The sequence below is a fragment of the Erythranthe guttata genome, chromosome 2 (assembly GCF_056151865.1).
Source record: "Erythranthe guttata isolate IM_541 chromosome 2, IM_541, whole genome shotgun sequence".
Taxonomy (NCBI): Eukaryota; Viridiplantae; Streptophyta; class Magnoliopsida; order Lamiales; family Phrymaceae; genus Erythranthe; species Erythranthe guttata.
In genome coordinates this window covers 3,919,923-3,936,977 of record NC_142534.1, presented here as the reverse complement: position 1 = coordinate 3,936,977, position 17,055 = coordinate 3,919,923, and the positions used below count along the sequence as shown (strand labels likewise).

The 17,055-nt window shown below is 31.1% G+C and overlaps 4 protein-coding genes across 7 annotated transcripts in view; 3 read left to right on the top strand and 1 right to left on the bottom strand.

The window, feature by feature from the left end:
* The window catches only part of LOC105970202 (uncharacterized), a 47,134-nt gene that overhangs the window by 2,893 nt on the left and 27,186 nt on the right, over positions 1 to 17,055 (top strand). The window lies entirely within an intron of this gene.
* Positions 1,536 to 4,016, top strand: LOC105970079 (uncharacterized). Its single transcript, XM_012994863.2, has 4 exons — positions 1,536 to 1,833; positions 2,589 to 2,705; positions 3,497 to 3,591; positions 3,672 to 4,016. The coding sequence occupies exons 1-4, from the start codon at positions 1,696 to 1,698 to the stop codon at positions 3,850 to 3,852; spliced, it is 531 nt and encodes a 176-aa protein (XP_012850317.2). The 5' UTR covers positions 1,536 to 1,695; the 3' UTR covers positions 3,853 to 4,016.
* LOC105970080 (uncharacterized) lies at positions 4,859 to 6,352 on the bottom strand. The gene is made up of 4 exons (XM_012994864.2): positions 6,085 to 6,352; positions 5,747 to 5,842; positions 5,223 to 5,308; positions 4,859 to 5,138 (listed from the first exon to the last, which is right to left on the bottom strand). Exons 1-4 carry the CDS (start codon positions 6,265 to 6,267, stop codon positions 5,045 to 5,047), a joined length of 459 nt encoding a protein of 152 aa, XP_012850318.2. The 5' UTR covers positions 6,268 to 6,352; the 3' UTR covers positions 4,859 to 5,044.
* Positions 12,694 to 14,213, top strand: LOC105969982 (uncharacterized). Of its 3 annotated transcripts, none has more exons than XM_012994753.2 (4): positions 12,694 to 13,019; positions 13,141 to 13,197; positions 13,294 to 13,371; positions 13,908 to 14,213. In XM_012994753.2, the coding sequence occupies exons 1-4, from the start codon at positions 12,750 to 12,752 to the stop codon at positions 13,974 to 13,976; spliced, it is 474 nt and encodes a 157-aa protein (XP_012850207.1). In that variant the 5' UTR covers positions 12,694 to 12,749; the 3' UTR covers positions 13,977 to 14,213. The 3 variants fall into 3 exon arrangements, with proteins under 3 accessions (XP_012850207.1, XP_088681518.1, XP_088681515.1); XM_088825392.1 differs by having other exon boundaries at positions 12,710 to 13,019; positions 14,054 to 14,213; XM_088825389.1 differs by having other exon boundaries at positions 12,710 to 13,019; positions 14,048 to 14,213.

The following is a 17,055-nucleotide window of genomic DNA, read 5'->3' as shown; positions in this document are numbered from 1 at the left end:
TTAGGGTTAATACCATTTTGCCACCTATACTTTGTCCGTTTTTGCGCTTTGCCACCTTAACTAAAAAAAGTTGCACGGGCACACCCAAACTCCTTTTTTTGACGCACATAACCACTTAAGGGGAATATTCTGGCGAATCTTCTCATTTTTCCGGCGCACGTGCGATGCACATGCTTAATGTGAGGACTTTTTAGTCTTTTAATATGAAGATATCATGTGGGGTTAAAATTGAAAGTTCGAAAGAATGAAATTGAAAGATTGAAAGTTCCAAGGGGTGAAACTGAAAGATATTAAACTCTCATTCTTCTTCTTTAATGGAAGTCTATCCCCCATTAATCTGTTCTTTGAACTAACATCAACTTTTGAAAAAAAATCCAAGCTTTAAAAAAAACAAGGGGTTATCTTCTCATCATCAATTTAATCAAAAATCTTGTGAGATGATCTTGGTCCTCAATTTGGAACTTTCCTCGATGTTCCTCCTGATTGTCATATTGAGTTCCAAAAACGAAAGTTCCATATTGAGCCCATAGGTTTACTCACAAATTCTTCCTAGTCGCACACCACGCGACTCCACATGTTGCTGCTCTTTTTCTGCTACTTCATCTGCACTGTATCCCACCTTTGTTTTCATAGTTGAATTTCTTACACAGACACATTTCTACAACACAATTAATTTCAACATTTACTGTAAACCACAAAAACACATTGAGAATTAGAAAGAAAGAGAGAGAATTGCCTGCATAGTGGAGCATTCGAAGCATTGGAAAGGGTTTCTTTGAAAAATATTAATGGGGAGAAACTCCCATAGAAGAAGACCCACTCCCATGGAAGAAGAAGACCCACTCCCATGGAAGAAGAAGACCCACAACTCTATTTCATTTAATTTAGAATTTGGGCAAGTTTTAAATGAAGTTCAATTGAGTCCTTAAACTTTCAGCTTTATCCCACATGATATCTTCAGATTAAAAGACAAAAAAATCCATGTATTTAGTCATGTGCATCGCACGTGTGCCGGAATCTTTCAAGATTCGCCGGAATATTCCCCCTAGGTGGTTATGTGCGTCGAAAAAATGAGTTTGGGTGTGCACGTGCAACTTTTTTTAGTTAAGGTGGCAAAACGCAAAAACGGGCAAAGTACAGGTGGCAAAATGCTATTAACCCTTGTAATTATATATATTTTTAATATTTTTATTTATTTCTATAATATTTTATATTATTATACATTATTTAAATAAAAATAACATATAAAAAATAAAAAAATAATAATAAATAAGGCTCGCGAGCCGATGAACAACTAAAAACCGGCTCGAGCTCGGCTCGTCAAAAAGCTCGAGCTCGAAAAACTCGAGTCCGAGTTCGAGCATTTTACGAGCCGGCTCGTCGAGCTCACGAGTCGGCTCGGCTCGTTCACCACCCCTAAATGGGTCTATTATTGATTTCTAATATTATCAAAAGTTGGTTGAACTATAATTATCAAAAATTTAATTAAAAAATATAAAATAAAGGGTGGGTTACCCATTGAGCAATCCAATATCAGTGGGATTAAATGAAAATATTAGGACCAAGATCAAAATTTGAGTACTTATAGGACTAAAAACTCTATCGAGTCAAAATTATAGGATCAAACTCCAATTCTCGGAACTCCAATTTTCCTATAAGTAGTCAGCAGCAAAGTTTGCCATATCTACTTGATTGATGGCTGCGTTTCAACATATGGCTCGATTTTCGAAATTCACTTCTCCAATCACCGCCTACGGTTTCTTCTCCAGACGGATGTCCCGATTCGTCAAGCCCGACGGAGATGGTGGAGTTCTCGTTGACAGAAGGGCGTTGGTAATTTTTTTTTTAATTTCTAGATCTCTGCGAGAATTGTGAAATTTCAATTATTTTTTTTGTTTTGTTGATATGGTTGAGAAATTGAGTTTTCGATGTTACATAATTAGGATGTGAATCAGAAACGAATTTCGACTCTCGCAGATTCTGATTTGAATTTTTTCGATTTTGGAACAATATATCCAATTACGATCATTTCGATTTTTTTGGATTTAAATTGGATTATTATATGAAATTTCGAATATATATATATTTTTTTAATTTTGGAACAAAGTCAATTTTTTTTTATTATAATTTTGGAACCAAGTTTTTTTATTCTAATTTCCGAAATTCTGATTTCCGATTCTTCAGAATTTTAATTTCGTTGGAACGGAATTGAAACATGTTTTTTTATTTCTGTAAAATTTTGGTATTATTAATGAAGTGTTGTTATTTCCAATATGATCCACCAGATTTTTTTTTTACTTTTTCTTTCCTAACTAGTCAGATTGCAGATTTAACATGTGGAGGGGTTGTATGTTTTTTTATACTTATGTATTGATATTTTATATATAATTATTGGCAATAGAACTAGACACTTGTACAGATTAATTGTCTGATTAAGCAAGCATTATATCGTATTATGAATTTAGTTTAGACTTTATTGATGAAATAAATCTATATAGATATAGATTTGCTAAGGAAGGTCCAAATATAAATAGACATATATGGATTTCTTCAGAGTGTTGATATACCATCCCCATTTGTGTGTGCAGATTTTGCAGTTAGAAGCCGAAGGTATCCCAAGAACGCTTTCCAAAAAGTATGCAGACATAGTAGCTTCTACTTTGGAAGAAAGTCATCGGAATGGTTTAAATATTGTTAAGCAGGAAGTAAGTGTTCAACTCTGCAATGGTTATTTGTCAATTATTTAAAGTGTCCGTAAAGTGTTCACTTTTAGATTTAAATAACACAATGTTCTTTTTTCGAGCTTAAAAGGAAAAATTACGGATTGTGAAATGAAGTTGTTTTGGTTTGGTGGTACCTCTTCTTCTTTATTTTATTTTTCGCTTTCTTAGTTCAACTAACAATAATTCTGGATATTGTTGTCCCCTTTTCTCCCATTTAATGATTTTAAAGTGCAGTCTATGAAGTTTTCGTAAAAACATTTACTTTTTGGATTTTGTTTCATAAGCATGGAATTATAGTTGGCGGCTAGCTTTTTAATATCTATGTTGTCTACTTGGCATATTCTTACGGGATATTTGTTTGGAAGCATTTTTATTTCGTTTTTATTGATTCCCCAAAACAAAATTGTATTTATTAAACTTTTCAAATATTTTTCTCAAAACAATTTCAAAAGTTTCTGTGACTGCTACAGTAAAATGGTAAAAATGATTTGACTGCTACAGTAAAATATGTCTTCACGAAAAAACAGATAAATATCACTTCATCTTTCAATTGTTTTCTTCTAAAATACTTTTTTCTAACACCTTTAAACATGATTTGACTCATACAGTGTATTTTGTCTCCTTCCAAAATATAAACAAACATTACTTTCATTCTCAGATTCTTCTCCCAAAACATATTTCCTCAAAATGAAATCAAAATAAGTTTCAAAAGGCTTCCAAACATTGCCTTAATTCTTTTATATTATTATTCACTTGTTATGTTTCTGATTCAGGATTTGCTGTGCCAAGTCAAAAACCATCGCTACAATATTATAAATGAGCGTCAAAATCTCACGAACGGTCTTAAGATAACGAGTGTGGAAATGAGGTATGCTTGTCAATTATTTAAGTTTATATTTCCAATTTGATAATAGTATATAATTAATAAGTTTTGTAACGAACAAACAGAAATGCGGCTGCCGAGCCTACTAGTGATGAAACAGATTTGGAGATGAAAAAACCGAGGCCCAGTTTCGAAGAGGCAGCATCGCGTGCATTTAGGCGGACTCTGGGGTTCGTATCCTTATATGTTGTTAGTTTTGCTGGTCTCATCGGTGTTGTCCGTACACGTAAGAATCATGGTGTTTAGATTCACGCCCGTCCGTCTTAGATAACGTGTATTTCAGTTTTTATCTTAGATTATATGTATGTATCTCTATCTCTAATTTTCAATTTTAATATTGTAGTGTGCTTATTTAAATAAATCTGTAAATATATTCCTCTGGTTTGCAAAAATATTTTTTTCGTCTTTAATTTTGATTTATTGAACTTTTTATTTTTTTTTTAAGTTTTTTTCTTTAATTTCTTTTGTTTGTTTTAAATAGTTTTTTAAATATAATTTTTTTCTAGCTGATTTAGCAAATCGAAATCTACTACATACTTAATTAACAAAATCCACTATTTAATTAACATAATTCACTATGTATTTTTTTTTTAAATTTCTTGTCTTTTTCCACGGGGTTTATAAATCGACTACTCACTCGTCAAAAATCGACATTTACTAAACGTAATCCACTATTCAAAATCCACTATTCACTGAAAATGCACTGTAAGCACTATCACCGACCCACCGTTCTAATATAATCCGCTATACGTTGCGCATGAGAATTCGAATCCACTATTCAATGAATTCGAAACCACTACTAAATGTAAACGTCGTCGTTCTCCACTCCTCTATTACCCAGGCCTGCATCAGGTATATTTGTCGGCAAGAACGGCGATATTAACGTAATCCACTAAATTAATGTAATTTGGTTACAAACTGTAGTAGCCAACTTCAACAAATATAGACACACACAAATCATCGGTACTAAAAAAATACAATTTGCTTTGCAAGGAGAAATAAAGAACGACTTTAACAAATCTAATAAAACTACCACTATCTCTTTGTTTATTTTCAAATAATGGCTAGGAAATGGACACCAAAACGACGCCGTTGCCGCTACCAAAGTAGCAGAGTTATCCAAGCATCACCCGACTTAGTCATCCGCTTCGCCTGCTATGGACATGAACCGAAGAAAAAGAAGGCAACAAAATATCATTTCAATTCATTCAAAAATTTTCTTTTCCAAAAGCAAGAATTTGAAAACCTACTATAATCTCGTCAAAATCCACTACAAAATCATAGAAGTCCAGGATGTTAACGTCATTCACTACGAAATCATCCTAATCTACTACAAAATCAATTACAAAAATAACAAAAAAAACTACGAAAACAACAAATCAGTATATTATTCTGAAATATCCCATATCTCATCGTAATTTAACGGGGCTATTTGCTCTTAATTCTTAACTCTATACAACACCCCCAAGTAAACTAGGAAGGACGCACACACCCCAACGTACGGAATTAATTCAAGCACTGCGTCTTCAAACCTGTCATGCAATTTCCGAGTCACCAGATTTATTTCAGCAATCGTAAAAATAATTAATATGTATATATATATAAAACTGGAATACTTTTCCGCGGTCGTTCTGTTAGGATCTCCAAAGACAAAATCACGTTTGAAGTCTACGTATTTGTACAACGAACGAAAATAAATATCCTGCATAAATAACAATATAATGGATGAAGAGAAAAATGGACCATCCATATTAATTATCCTAATAGAAACATGCCAAGTTGACAAAATACTCGTCTCTCGTCCATGAAACAAAATAAATAACAATGTACTTTTTTTTTACAGGTAAACTTGTAATTTCTCATCTGGGATATTTGAATAATGTAAGGCTTCGTTTGGTTGGGGAGATTAGCCATTATTAACTAAATAATTTGACGGGTCGACCTGTAAATATTATGTTATCATGCATTATCTTGCCTTCTATGCATGCTTTCTACTGGATTTTCCAAGGTTCAATATATGATGGGATTTGATTAGAATATTTAATCATATCTTGGCTAATTTTATCTTGCCAACCGAACGGGGCTTAAAAATATTGCCAGATAACACAATTTCACAGTTCAACACATACTAATTTATTACCTTGTTAACCACATAAACATTCGGACTTCTATTCAAAACACTAGTTATTATCGGTACATGCTTCCCCTGAATGCCTTGTGCTTCCAAGTGCCTTTCCTGTACACAAATTTGTAACAAAACATACTATGCTTAAATTTAACAATAACTCAATTATTTTATTGGAGCTTGAAACGTCCAACAAAAAAAAAACTCATTAGAAGCCAAGATAAGCCATGATTATATAATTTTGGCGGGTCGACCCGGCAACAATTTATTGGGATACTAAACATCAAATTAAGTTCAACTATTTAGTTGATCATGGCTTATCTTGACAATCATATATATATAAAGGGAATTACCAGATCAGTTCTGTCAATACGAATTCCACCGTCATCATACGGTTTGACTAATCGGGACATCCCGTCATCGTACGGTTTGACTAATCGGGACATCCGCCGCGAAGAAATTGAGGAGAAGAAACCGCAGGGATTGATCGGAGAAGTGGATTTTGAAAATCGAAATATACGCTGAAACGCAGCCATCAAGGAGATCTCGCAACCGGCAGCCCTAGAATTGCCTGCCTCTTATGTATTATATATTTTTCGGCAAAGTTCAGTTTGCACCTCTGAATTATAGGGTATGTATTAGAGACCCCTAAATTAGAAAATATATCAAAATGACCCCTCTAGTTCCAATCCTTTTGTGTTGGCCGTAAGTTGACTTTTTTCAAATTAATTTTTTTGATATTTTTACCCCTCACTTGTTACGTACATGTATATGTATAAAGATATACACAATTTATTTTATGTATAAAGATGAATATATTTTGCCCCATAATATTTTATATTTTCTTAACCTATTAATATAGGAAAATATTTAATTTATATTTTTATTTAGTTAATAGAATTGGTCTCACATTGTACTAATTAACATCTTTATTTTTTGTCTAAAAATAAGATTTATCTCATAATCAATTTATTGCCTAAAATTAGAATTTTATTTAGCTCTTGTTTTTTCTTTTGAAGAACTCAATTTTGGAGGAAGAGATGTGCAAAAAAAAAGGGCAAAATACACTTTACCCCCTTGTACTATGATGTCCTATGTAACACTTACTCCTTGTTCTATGAAAAATACACTTACCCTCCTATTTTAATGGTCAACCTATTTGACTCTTAACGGTGTTAGTAGTAAAATAAATTTAATATATTTTTATTCTTACTAAACGACACATTTTCTTTACTTAAAAAAATATTACATGTACTATGAAAATATTAAATAAATATTTAAGATAGCAATTCTTTTTTAAAATTCGGATTAAATATAATTTACTTGTTAAATATTTATTTTAAAAAATTAATATTTAAACAGTATAATTTTTCATGTATTATTTTATACAACCAAGTAGCAAGTATATTTTTTCATATTCTGAGTTAAATTATTTAACTCGTTAAACATTGTGTACATTGAATTTTAACATTTATTTGTAACATTAAATTTCGTATAGTTAATCCTAAATGTAAAAGGCTTAAATGAAATTTGATGTTACAAATAAATAAAATAAATTATTAGAATATATCGTTAAAAAAACACTACCGTAGAATTACAATTTTTAATATAAATATCTAATGATTAAATATTTTAATCCTATATGTAAAATTTTATACATGTTAAATACTTATTTAATATAATTATCCACAATGAAAAAATATTTTTTTAATAAAAATTAGGTGTCCTTTCTTATGAATTATTAAAAAATATATTGAATTGAAAAAGTAATAATATTTTTCTTATTTAAATTTAAAAAATATTATTATCTTAAATATTTATTTAATTTATTCATAGTACATATATTATGTTTTTAAATAAAAAAATTGTTATTTAGTAAGAATTATTAAAAATATATTAAATTTATTTTACTACTAACACCGTTAAGAGTCAAATAGGTTGACCATTAAAATAGGGGGGTAAGTGTATTTTCTATAGTTCAAGGGGGTAAGTGTTACATAAGGTATAATACAAGGGGGTAAAGTGTATTTTGCCCAAAAAAAACTTATATATATGTAATAGTAATAAGGGTAAAAAAAAAAAAGGTAATTTCCGCCCCAAAACTAGTAGAGTTAATTTTTTAATGTTTGACTAGAAAAGACATGGGGCTATTTGGTAACTTTTGTTAGAATTGTGTATTTTTTTCCCATTAAAATTGTCATTTTACTTAATATTAATTTTATGGAAAAATTATTTAATTGTTTAGAGAAATATTTGGTTGTTATATTATTAATAAAAGTAAAGTTGCTCCTGATAAACTTTTGAGATTTAATGGCAACATTGATTTGCAGTAAACTACCGAGCCCTGTCATGGGTAGGGGTGGAAATCGGACGAATCGGATCGGATTTGGGTGTTTCGGAAAATTTCCGATTTTTTTCGGAAGTCCAAAACGCCTTCCGATTCCGATTCCGGTTTTTTCGGAATTTTCGGAAAATCGGAAATTTTCATGTTCGGAATTTTTTAGAATTTTCCCAAAAAAAAAAAAAAAAAAAAAGGAAAAAATTGATCACCGACACAGTAGCCAAATTGCAAAGATTGCAAAGAGAAACATCAAACAAGTAATCTTCACAAATACGAGAGACTCACACAAATACGTTGGTGGTGGTCGTCGGAGAGCCGGGAGGCGCTGGTGGTGGTGGTGGTCTTCAGAGAGCCGGGAGGCCTGGTGGCGATGGTGGTCGTCGGAGAATTGGGAGGCGCTGGTGGTGGTGGTCGTCGTCGGAGAACCGAGATGCGCTAGTGGTGGTGGTCGTCGGAGAATCGGAAGGCACTGGTGGTCGTGGTCGTCGGAGAAGGCACTGGTGGTGGTGGTGGTGGTGGGGAGAAAGAAAGGTCGATGACTGCTGAGAGAGAGTCGGAAAATTAGGGTTTCTAAGTAATCTTTATCTTTATATATAAAAGAAAAGTTTTGACTCGAAACCCTAATCTTATTTTTGTGAATTATTTGTAAACCTAGGGTTATTTTCGGTAAACAAAATAGATTACTTGACAGTTTCTTGCCAGTTTTTTCGATCCCCTGGAGTTTTTTCTCAACTCCTAAGCGGTTTTTGAGTTTACACGATTTAGAAAAGAAAAAAAACAGAAAAAAACTTCCCACAATATATTTAAAACTGCATAACTGTGATTATATAACACCCAAAATAAAAAAACACAGAGTAGCAGTACCAGTCCTCCGTGTCTATCAAACCTTAAATTGATTTCCAAACGCAATTCAAACTCCCAGTATGGCTTTTAAAATCGCAATATTGTTGCGTGAATCAAATCAAAACTCCTGTCACCAAAATCCTCTAATATTTTTGTTCGAATTGGTATATATATATATATATATATATATATATATATATATATATATATATATATATATATATATATATATATATATATTTTTTTTTAATTCATAGATGAAGAAAGCAGCCCATAATTTTTGTAATTTTTTTAATAACGACACTGTAGTTTCACATAGTGTTTGTATTTACTTTTATGTTTGGCGAGAATGTATATGCATGTTTAGTGTGGCTTGGGTTAAATGTGGGTGAATTTTCCCCTCCATTTGTTAATTCATTTGAGATAAATGATTTATGATTGGATGTTTCTATGTATTTTGTTGGGGTAAACTGCATAAAACCTCCCTGTGTTATGTAAAACATGCATCGAATTCCCCTGTTTTAATTTTATTGCGTAGAATCCCTCTGTGTTTTATTTTATCGTGCACGAAATCTCCAATTCCATTAACATTTAACACCGTTAACTATTTAGGAGATTTCATGCAAGTTTTTCATAACATAAGGGGGTTTGGTGCATGTTATTTAAAATACAAGTGGATTTTATGTAAAATTTATTTATTTATTTAAAAATTGAATTATTTTTTTGAAATGAAGTCGAATACATTTATTCAATTTTTGGAAGTCGAATTTTCAGAATTATTAATATAATTATTTATATCAAAACTAAATTCGAATTTTCATATTATTTATATTCATTGACATATAATACATCCATGATAAATTATACAAATATATAACAATAATGATATTATAAGTATATAATTTTAATTTTTATAAAATACATTGATAAATACTTTTATAATTCAAAATTGAAAATTTCCAAATTTATTTATTTAGTTTCAATTTTGATGAAATTGTTTTTTAAAAGAAATGGAATCAAATTTTGGAAATCCAAATAAGAAAAACAATCTTCTAAAATTTAAAAAATTAAATTGGAAACGACAAAATTACAAGAGAAAAAAACTTGTTAGAAATTTCATCCTTACCACTAGTTTTAATTTTTTATATTGCAATTGAATAAATGTGTTTGACTCAATTTAAAAAAAAAAATCAAATTTTAAATAAATAAAATATTTTTGCATAAATCCCCATATATTGAAGAAAATATGCACCAAACCCCCTTGTGTTTTGAAAAACTTGCATATAATCCCCTAAATAGTTAACGGTGTTAAATGTTAACGGAATGGGGATTTCATGCAAGGGAAAATAAAACACATGCAGGGGGGTTCTACGCAATGAACTTAACACAGGGGGTTTGGTGCATGTTTCCCATAACACAGGGGAGGTTTATGCAGTTTACCCTATTTTGTTGCTTTAGATCTTTCTCTTGGGGCTAAGAGTTAATTATGAGCAACGACGAAGAGAAGAAGTGTGCGCTATGTGCGGAATAGATGGATTGGACAAACCAGCAGTTCATGTCTTGCAAATGCGGCTATCAATCGATGATTATTCCACATAAAAATGTTCTTTTTTTTAATTTCTTTGATTGCAGCTTATTATTAAAGGATGATTTTACGACATAATGTATCGTGCTTCATGATACATATTGGGGTTACAGGAATTTATGAACACTAATGTGTATTCATGATTTACAACACATGTGTTTTTTTATCTTCTTTAAATGAGTATAATGATAATGACTGCATATTACCGTAAATTAACTTACGATTGTCTTTTTTTTGCATAAAACAATCCTGCTAATTTCTTCGAGTAAGTTCTCATCTTCGTTTTCATTTCAAAAAATTCCATGCCAAGCGTTCCAAACCCTAAAATCATGTTGAACGATATATTTTATATATGTTTTATGTTGATTTTATATTTTTTTTATATATGCTGTTGCTGCTTGCAGCCGCAAATTTGTGTTTTTTCTTTTTTTTTTTTCCATTCGGCCGATTTTTAGAGAGGTCGTACTATGTTTGTTTCTATCATGTTACTTTCATAATTCTTTGAGTTTCTTTATCATCTTCGTGTTCTTTTGAAAAATATGACAATAAACATTGTATCCACTTCTTCTCGATCTCCTGATTCTCTCCTTTTGTACGTACGTCTGAGTTTCTCGGCTAACTCTCTAAAATTATTTATTTTGATAGATGATGGAAACAAAGAACACTACAAATAATACAGTCTAAAACTTATATAGATGTATTATGATGATCTAAGGTCCGACGTATAGGTTATAAATTTTGTTTGAGGTACGAAATTGTGAACATCTTCATCGTATTATATATAAAATTATTTTCTTCAATAATTTTACTCTTCCCTAATGTTTTTCACTTAATTAATTGTACATTTCTTTTTTAACTTAAAACTGACCTACTACTCTACAAACATTTTTAATAGTTTGCTTTGGATACATAAAAAAACTTCGTGTTCAAATTTAAATAATTTTTGAACAACAATTTAAGAGAAATTAAATTTCTAAGTTGCTACAGTTTATCAGTCCGCTTTTCTCTACATTTTTATAACTTCAAATCGATTTACTCCTTTACGAAATGTTTTAACAATATATTTTAGAACTGTGAAGGAATTCAAATATAAGTAATTTTGAATAAAATGTTTAAAATAATTATAGAAATATAAAGGAAATTGTCTTTATTAATTTTGATTATATTATTTTCTATTATCATTTACTTACCTATATTGATTTTTCTTTTGTTTTAATCATCGGCCGTGCAACGCACGGGGCAAAATACTAGTTCTAATAAATTTTGAGTTTTGACTTTTGAATATTTTAAAAAATTAAAAAATAATAATATGTCCACATATATATATATAAAATAATCGGAAAAAAATATTAGTAATATACTAATATATATAGTTAGTAATTAGTACATAATTGCGGATAGATATAGTCATATAGTATATATTATATATCGTAATAAATATAAATAATAATTGGAAAATCGGAAATAATCGGAATAATTTCGGATTGGAAATCGAAAATTCCGAAATTCTGTTATGTATTTCCGATTCCGATCCGATTTTTTTCGGAATTTTCGGAATTCGGAATTGAAAATCGTTCAAAAATCGGAATATTTCGAATCGGATTCGACGGAAATCGGAATTTTTGTTCCAATTTCCACCCCTGGTCATGGGTGATAAAGAAGAAAATTCGTCAAACTTATACATTAACTGGGATAAGATAAATATACAACCATCTTATATCAAAGACATAAAGTTAAATTAATAAATACAGCAAGACAAGTTATGGATGGGGGATTATCATCAGTACGTATAGCGAAACATCAAAATTAATTGAAACATTAATTTTGTCGTTTAAATTGGACTTTACTTTGTATTAATGTTATTTCAGTCCCGTCCATCGCGAGGGCCAAAATTCTAGCAATAATAGGAAATGAAAGATATACGGGACTAGGCAAAAGAAATTTACGAGGTAAAACCCAATTTATACATAGGATAAATGACCCTTTGCCCCCTAAATTATAGGCCGATTAGTAATCTGCCCCTAAACAATTTTTTTTACACGATTTTCCTCCAATTAGATTATTTTTACACAAAATTTGAGGGAAAATCTTGTAACACAAATTTGTTCAGGGGTAGTGTGCAAATTGGCATATAGTTTAGGGGGCAAAATGCCATTTACCCTTATATATATAAAACTGTTTTTTTTTTTTGATAAACAAACCCCTCTGGCGTTCAAAAAACTGAAAGAGAAACCCTAGAGGGAGTGTAAATGACAGACGAGCAACAGCAGATTATCCCGCATTTGCAACGACCTGAATCTCCTCAACGCCCCTCTAAACTGGCCAAATTCGACGGCGTAGATTTCTCCGGCGACGGCGAGGAAGAGGAGGAGGAGGAGGAAGCCGGAGAGTTCGCTGAAAAAAATATGGTACCGAATCCGAGAATTCAAAGATACCTAGTTGCGATTGAGTATTTAGGCACTCGATTTTCCGGCGCACAACAGCAGCCAACTGGTAGAACTGTTGTTGGTGTTCTCGAGGTGATTTTAATTTACCATTTCCCCCTAATTATTAGTTGTTAAGATTATTTGATTCCATAATGTTTATCGAAATTCAGTTTTGTGTTTATTCTAATTGCCTGTTTTATTTATTTTTTTGTAGGATGCTTTTCAGAAATTTATTGGACAGCCTGTTTCGATTTTTTGCTCGAGCCGGACTGTGAGTTCTTCGATTCATTTTTTTTTTGTTCGGTTTTCGATTTGAATCAGTTATGCAGCTTTTGTAATTGTTACTGCATTTTCGGATAATATTTAGGATGCTGGTGTTCATGCACTGTCAAATGTATGCCATGTCGATATTGAGAGGACAAGCAAAAGAAAACCGGGTGAAGTGGTGAGTTAATTTTGTCGATATGGCTTTTCTTTTGTTCTTAAATCATGTAACTTCATGCGTAAATGTTACAGCTAAATTCTATGAAGTTGGATGAGGATAGTTTATTTTAACCCTTTACTTCCATTTATACTAATTCTAGAAAATATTGAGAAAAAAAATACTAGGAAAGTACACGTGATTTTGAGCTAGAACTCGATTTAGGATCTATTGTAAATGAGTCGAATCGAGCTCAGCATTTTTATTCGAGCTTGAGCTGGAATAGGATATATTGTAAATGAGCTTATTAGCCCATGCTCAGTATTTTTTAATCGAGCTCAAGTCTGAGCCTAAATTTATAAGCTCGATAACTCATTTTTTAACGCTGACAGTGATTTAAAGCTTGAAAACGTTTAAACAAGCTCGAGCTCAATGTCCGATACCTTTGGAGCTCTAGAAAGAGCATGTCATTTTTGTCTGCTCTGATTACCAATTGATTTGTGGGGAATATCATATGTAATTGTGTATATTAAGTTACTATGCTCTATTTTGGCTTGCAGTTACCACCTCATGAACCTTCTGTTGTCAAAAGTGTTGTCAATCATTTTTTACAGGTATGCTTTCAGTAACTGATGTATTTTTGGTTGGTTTTATTTTCTAATAAACGAAGAAACATGGTGCAAAATGATGGTCAGTATAGTTTCAGGAATAAGATTTCTATTTTGAAGTTACTCAAGAATGACATTCTTGCAGCACCTATGAAGAACTAATAAGAATATATTGTATTTCTTATATACTCTTGGAACTTCTAGTAACGAACACGTAAAGTTGATTTCTGTTCAATTGCTGGAAATTATTTTTTCAAATCTCTCTTTCCCTTGTTAAGCTTTGCTTACATTCTGGTTTCATGCTTTCCCCTCAATTTGACACATGCGTCAACATATTCGTGTTGTTTGGGTGAGCCAGTGCATGTATTCGTAGAAATGCCGTTTATTCTTGTAATTCCTTTTTTTTTTTTTAATATCAGTTTGAGCAAATGATGCATATAGTTCGGTGATTTCAAATAATTTTGGGATTGACCTCTCGTTGAGCTTTTTATTTACACATTTCCTTAGTTTCTTACTTGCATCTTTCGTTAAGGTATTATACCCGTAACTCTTATTGCCTGATCAAAGGGTTTTCATGTGAGCAAATGTACTTTTTAGTCTGATGATCAAGGAAATGATCAATTTATTGTTGTACGAATAAATTGATCGGGCACCGGCGCAGCGCCTTGCGCGGAGCTCCACCACTAGTATATATATATATATGCAAACAGGTTTGTTGCAACATGTGTTAGTATCAAGAATTTTCAAAAACAGTCACAAAATAACCCTATAAATATACTTACATAATTCCAGAACAGACGCTTAGATTTAAGATTGATGAGGTAAGAACTTGCTTTACAAAAAATAGACCGACCACAAATGAACGGGCGACTGGGATGATGATCAAATTGTTGTTAGTTTGCTTTTTCAAAAGGGGTCGAAGATTATTCTGCACATCAGTGGAGGCTAATATAAGTTTCTTATTAGTGGTAAATAATAAGTTATTTCCTCGTAAGATATAGATGTATAAATTCCATTGAGGTTTATTTCAGCAAAATTACTTTAAATTCATACCTTAAATATGAAGCTTGAAAAAGAGAGTTTCTTCAATCTTCATGGAACTCTCCAATTCTTGGCTTATAGAGATGATGAAATGTTTAGTGCCAAAATGAAATTATCTTTTGTTGAAGTTTTTCGAAATAAGCGGATTATGTGAGATGTAAATGGACCAGTTACTTATCGTGTGTTGTTATCATTAATGTTATCATCGTGTGTGTTTAGTTATTTTAATTTTTTATTGTTATCATTGTGGAGGAAAAAAAAACCGCCCAAAGGAAAAAAGATAAAATAAAAAAGAAACTGTCAAAAAATGATTTGTCGAAATTGCACCTAGGTTTATATTTAGGATTTTGTTCAAAATATCTTTCTTTTATATATAAAATATTAGTATTAGTATTACTATTAATATTAGTATTAATATTAGTACTAATATCAGTATCAATAACAGTATCAAAATAAAAATCAGTAGAAGTATCTATATGAGTATCAGCATAAGTATCGGTATTTGTATCGGTATCAGGATTGGTATCAATATCGGTATCGGTGTCAGTATCCATGTCGGTATCGAATCGGTATCAGTATCGGTGTCAATATATGTATCAGAATCAGTATCAGTATCGATATCGATATCAGTATCAATATATCGGTATCAATATCGATAGGGCTGGGATTGAGTTGGTTTCTATCCGCCAACCGATCCATTACCGATGATATTTTTAGGCAAATAATATTTTTTAACCGACCCATTGGATCGAATTGGAAATTTCTACCAACCTATCTATAATGGGTCTATTAGTGATTTATAATATTATCAAAAGTTAGTTGAACTATAATTATCAAAATTTTATTAAAATTTGTAAAATAAAGGGTGGGTTACCCATTAAGGAATCCAATATCAGTGGGATTAAATGAGCAAACATTTGAAAATATTAGGACCAAGATCAAAATTTGAGTACTTATAGGACTAAAACTCTACCTACTCAAACTTATAGGATCAAAACTCCAATTCTTGGAACTCCAATTTTCCTATATGTAGTCAGCAAAGTTAGGATTGCAAACAAGTATTATTTCTCCAATGTTGCCAGATCTCCTTGATGGCTGCGTTTCAACATATGATTCGATTTTTTTTATTAATATTTATTTTTTTGTCTCCTCTTAAAGTTTGCTGATTTATTTTAACGGTTGTTTTTTATATCAAAGAATTTCACAATCATTGGTCATTTCGAAGTTTTACATATCTCAAAGCAGGCTCAATTCAAATTCCAATTCATAATGGTTTAGTTGTCTATTTCTTGAAATTTCCATTTAATGTAATTCACGATTGCATGCTCAACAATAATGAAATAAAAAAGTTCTGTTGGACGAGTTTTCTAATTTGTTTGCCTAAACTCAAAACAATAATAAAGATGTTTCGTTAACATAAAACAATAGGGTCTTTCTAGGGTGAGATCACCTGTGTTCTAAACTTATATGAGATATGTATTAATTACCATTAATTTTGTAAGATTAAATCTGGACCCTAGGAAAATGACACGGCCTATGTCCTAAAAAATGAAGTACTTTACCAAATTATCCTTCGATTATTTTTTTTATTAGATTAATATAAAAATGATTAATTTACAATTTAGAGGGTGTTTGGCTAAGCTTATAAGATGTTAAAAGGAGCTTATAAGATGTTTTAGCGCTTATAAGCGCCTATGTCCTAAAAAATGAAGTACTTTACCAAATTATCCTTCGATTATTTTTTTATTAGATTAATATAAAAATGATTAATTTACAATTTAGAGGGTGTTTGGCTAAGCTTATAAGATGTTAAAAGGAGCTTATAAGATGTTTTAGCGCTTATAAGCTCTTCCAAAGTGTTTGGTAATTTTTTAAAAAAAGATCTTAATTTTTTTTAAAATAAGCTGTTGGAGACCAAATAAGATTTTTTTAAATAAGTACCTCTACCCCACCTTTTTATTTAAGATCTTATAATGAATAAAAATAGGAAATAAGCTCATTATCCAAACACTCTAAAAATTAATCATAAAAATAAGATGTAACAGCTTATCAGCTCTAA

Bases quoted from the DNA above. Each gene is read 5' to 3' on its own strand.
- LOC105970079 (XM_012994863.2), top strand. From the start codon at position 1,696: ATGGCTGCGTTTCAACATATGGCTCGATTTTCGAAATTCACTTCTCCA. The intron at 1,834-2,588 runs GTAATTTTTTTT...TTGTGTGTGCAG, and splicing joins TCGTTGACAGAAGGGCGTTG to ATTTTGCAGTTAGAAGCCGA. The intron at 3,592-3,671 runs GTATGCTTGTCA...ACGAACAAACAG, and splicing joins ATAACGAGTGTGGAAATGAG to AAATGCGGCTGCCGAGCCTA.
- LOC105970080 (XM_012994864.2), bottom strand. From the start codon at position 6,267: ATGGCTGCGTTTCAGCGTATATTTCGATTTTCAAAATCCACTTCTCCG. The intron at 5,309-5,746 runs GTAATAAATTAG...TTATTTATGCAG, and splicing joins ATGTTTATGTGGTTAACAAG to GATATTTATTTTCGTTCGTT. The intron at 5,139-5,222 runs GTATTCCAGTTT...ATTGCATGACAG, and splicing joins AACAGAACGACCGCGGAAAA to GTTTGAAGACGCAGTGCTTG.
- LOC105969982 (XM_012994753.2), top strand. From the start codon at position 12,750: ATGACAGACGAGCAACAGCAGATTATCCCGCATTTGCAACGACCTGAA. The intron at 13,198-13,293 runs GTGAGTTCTTCG...GATAATATTTAG, and splicing joins TTTTTTGCTCGAGCCGGACT to GATGCTGGTGTTCATGCACT. The intron at 13,372-13,907 runs GTGAGTTAATTT...TTTGGCTTGCAG, and splicing joins AAAGAAAACCGGGTGAAGTG to TTACCACCTCATGAACCTTC.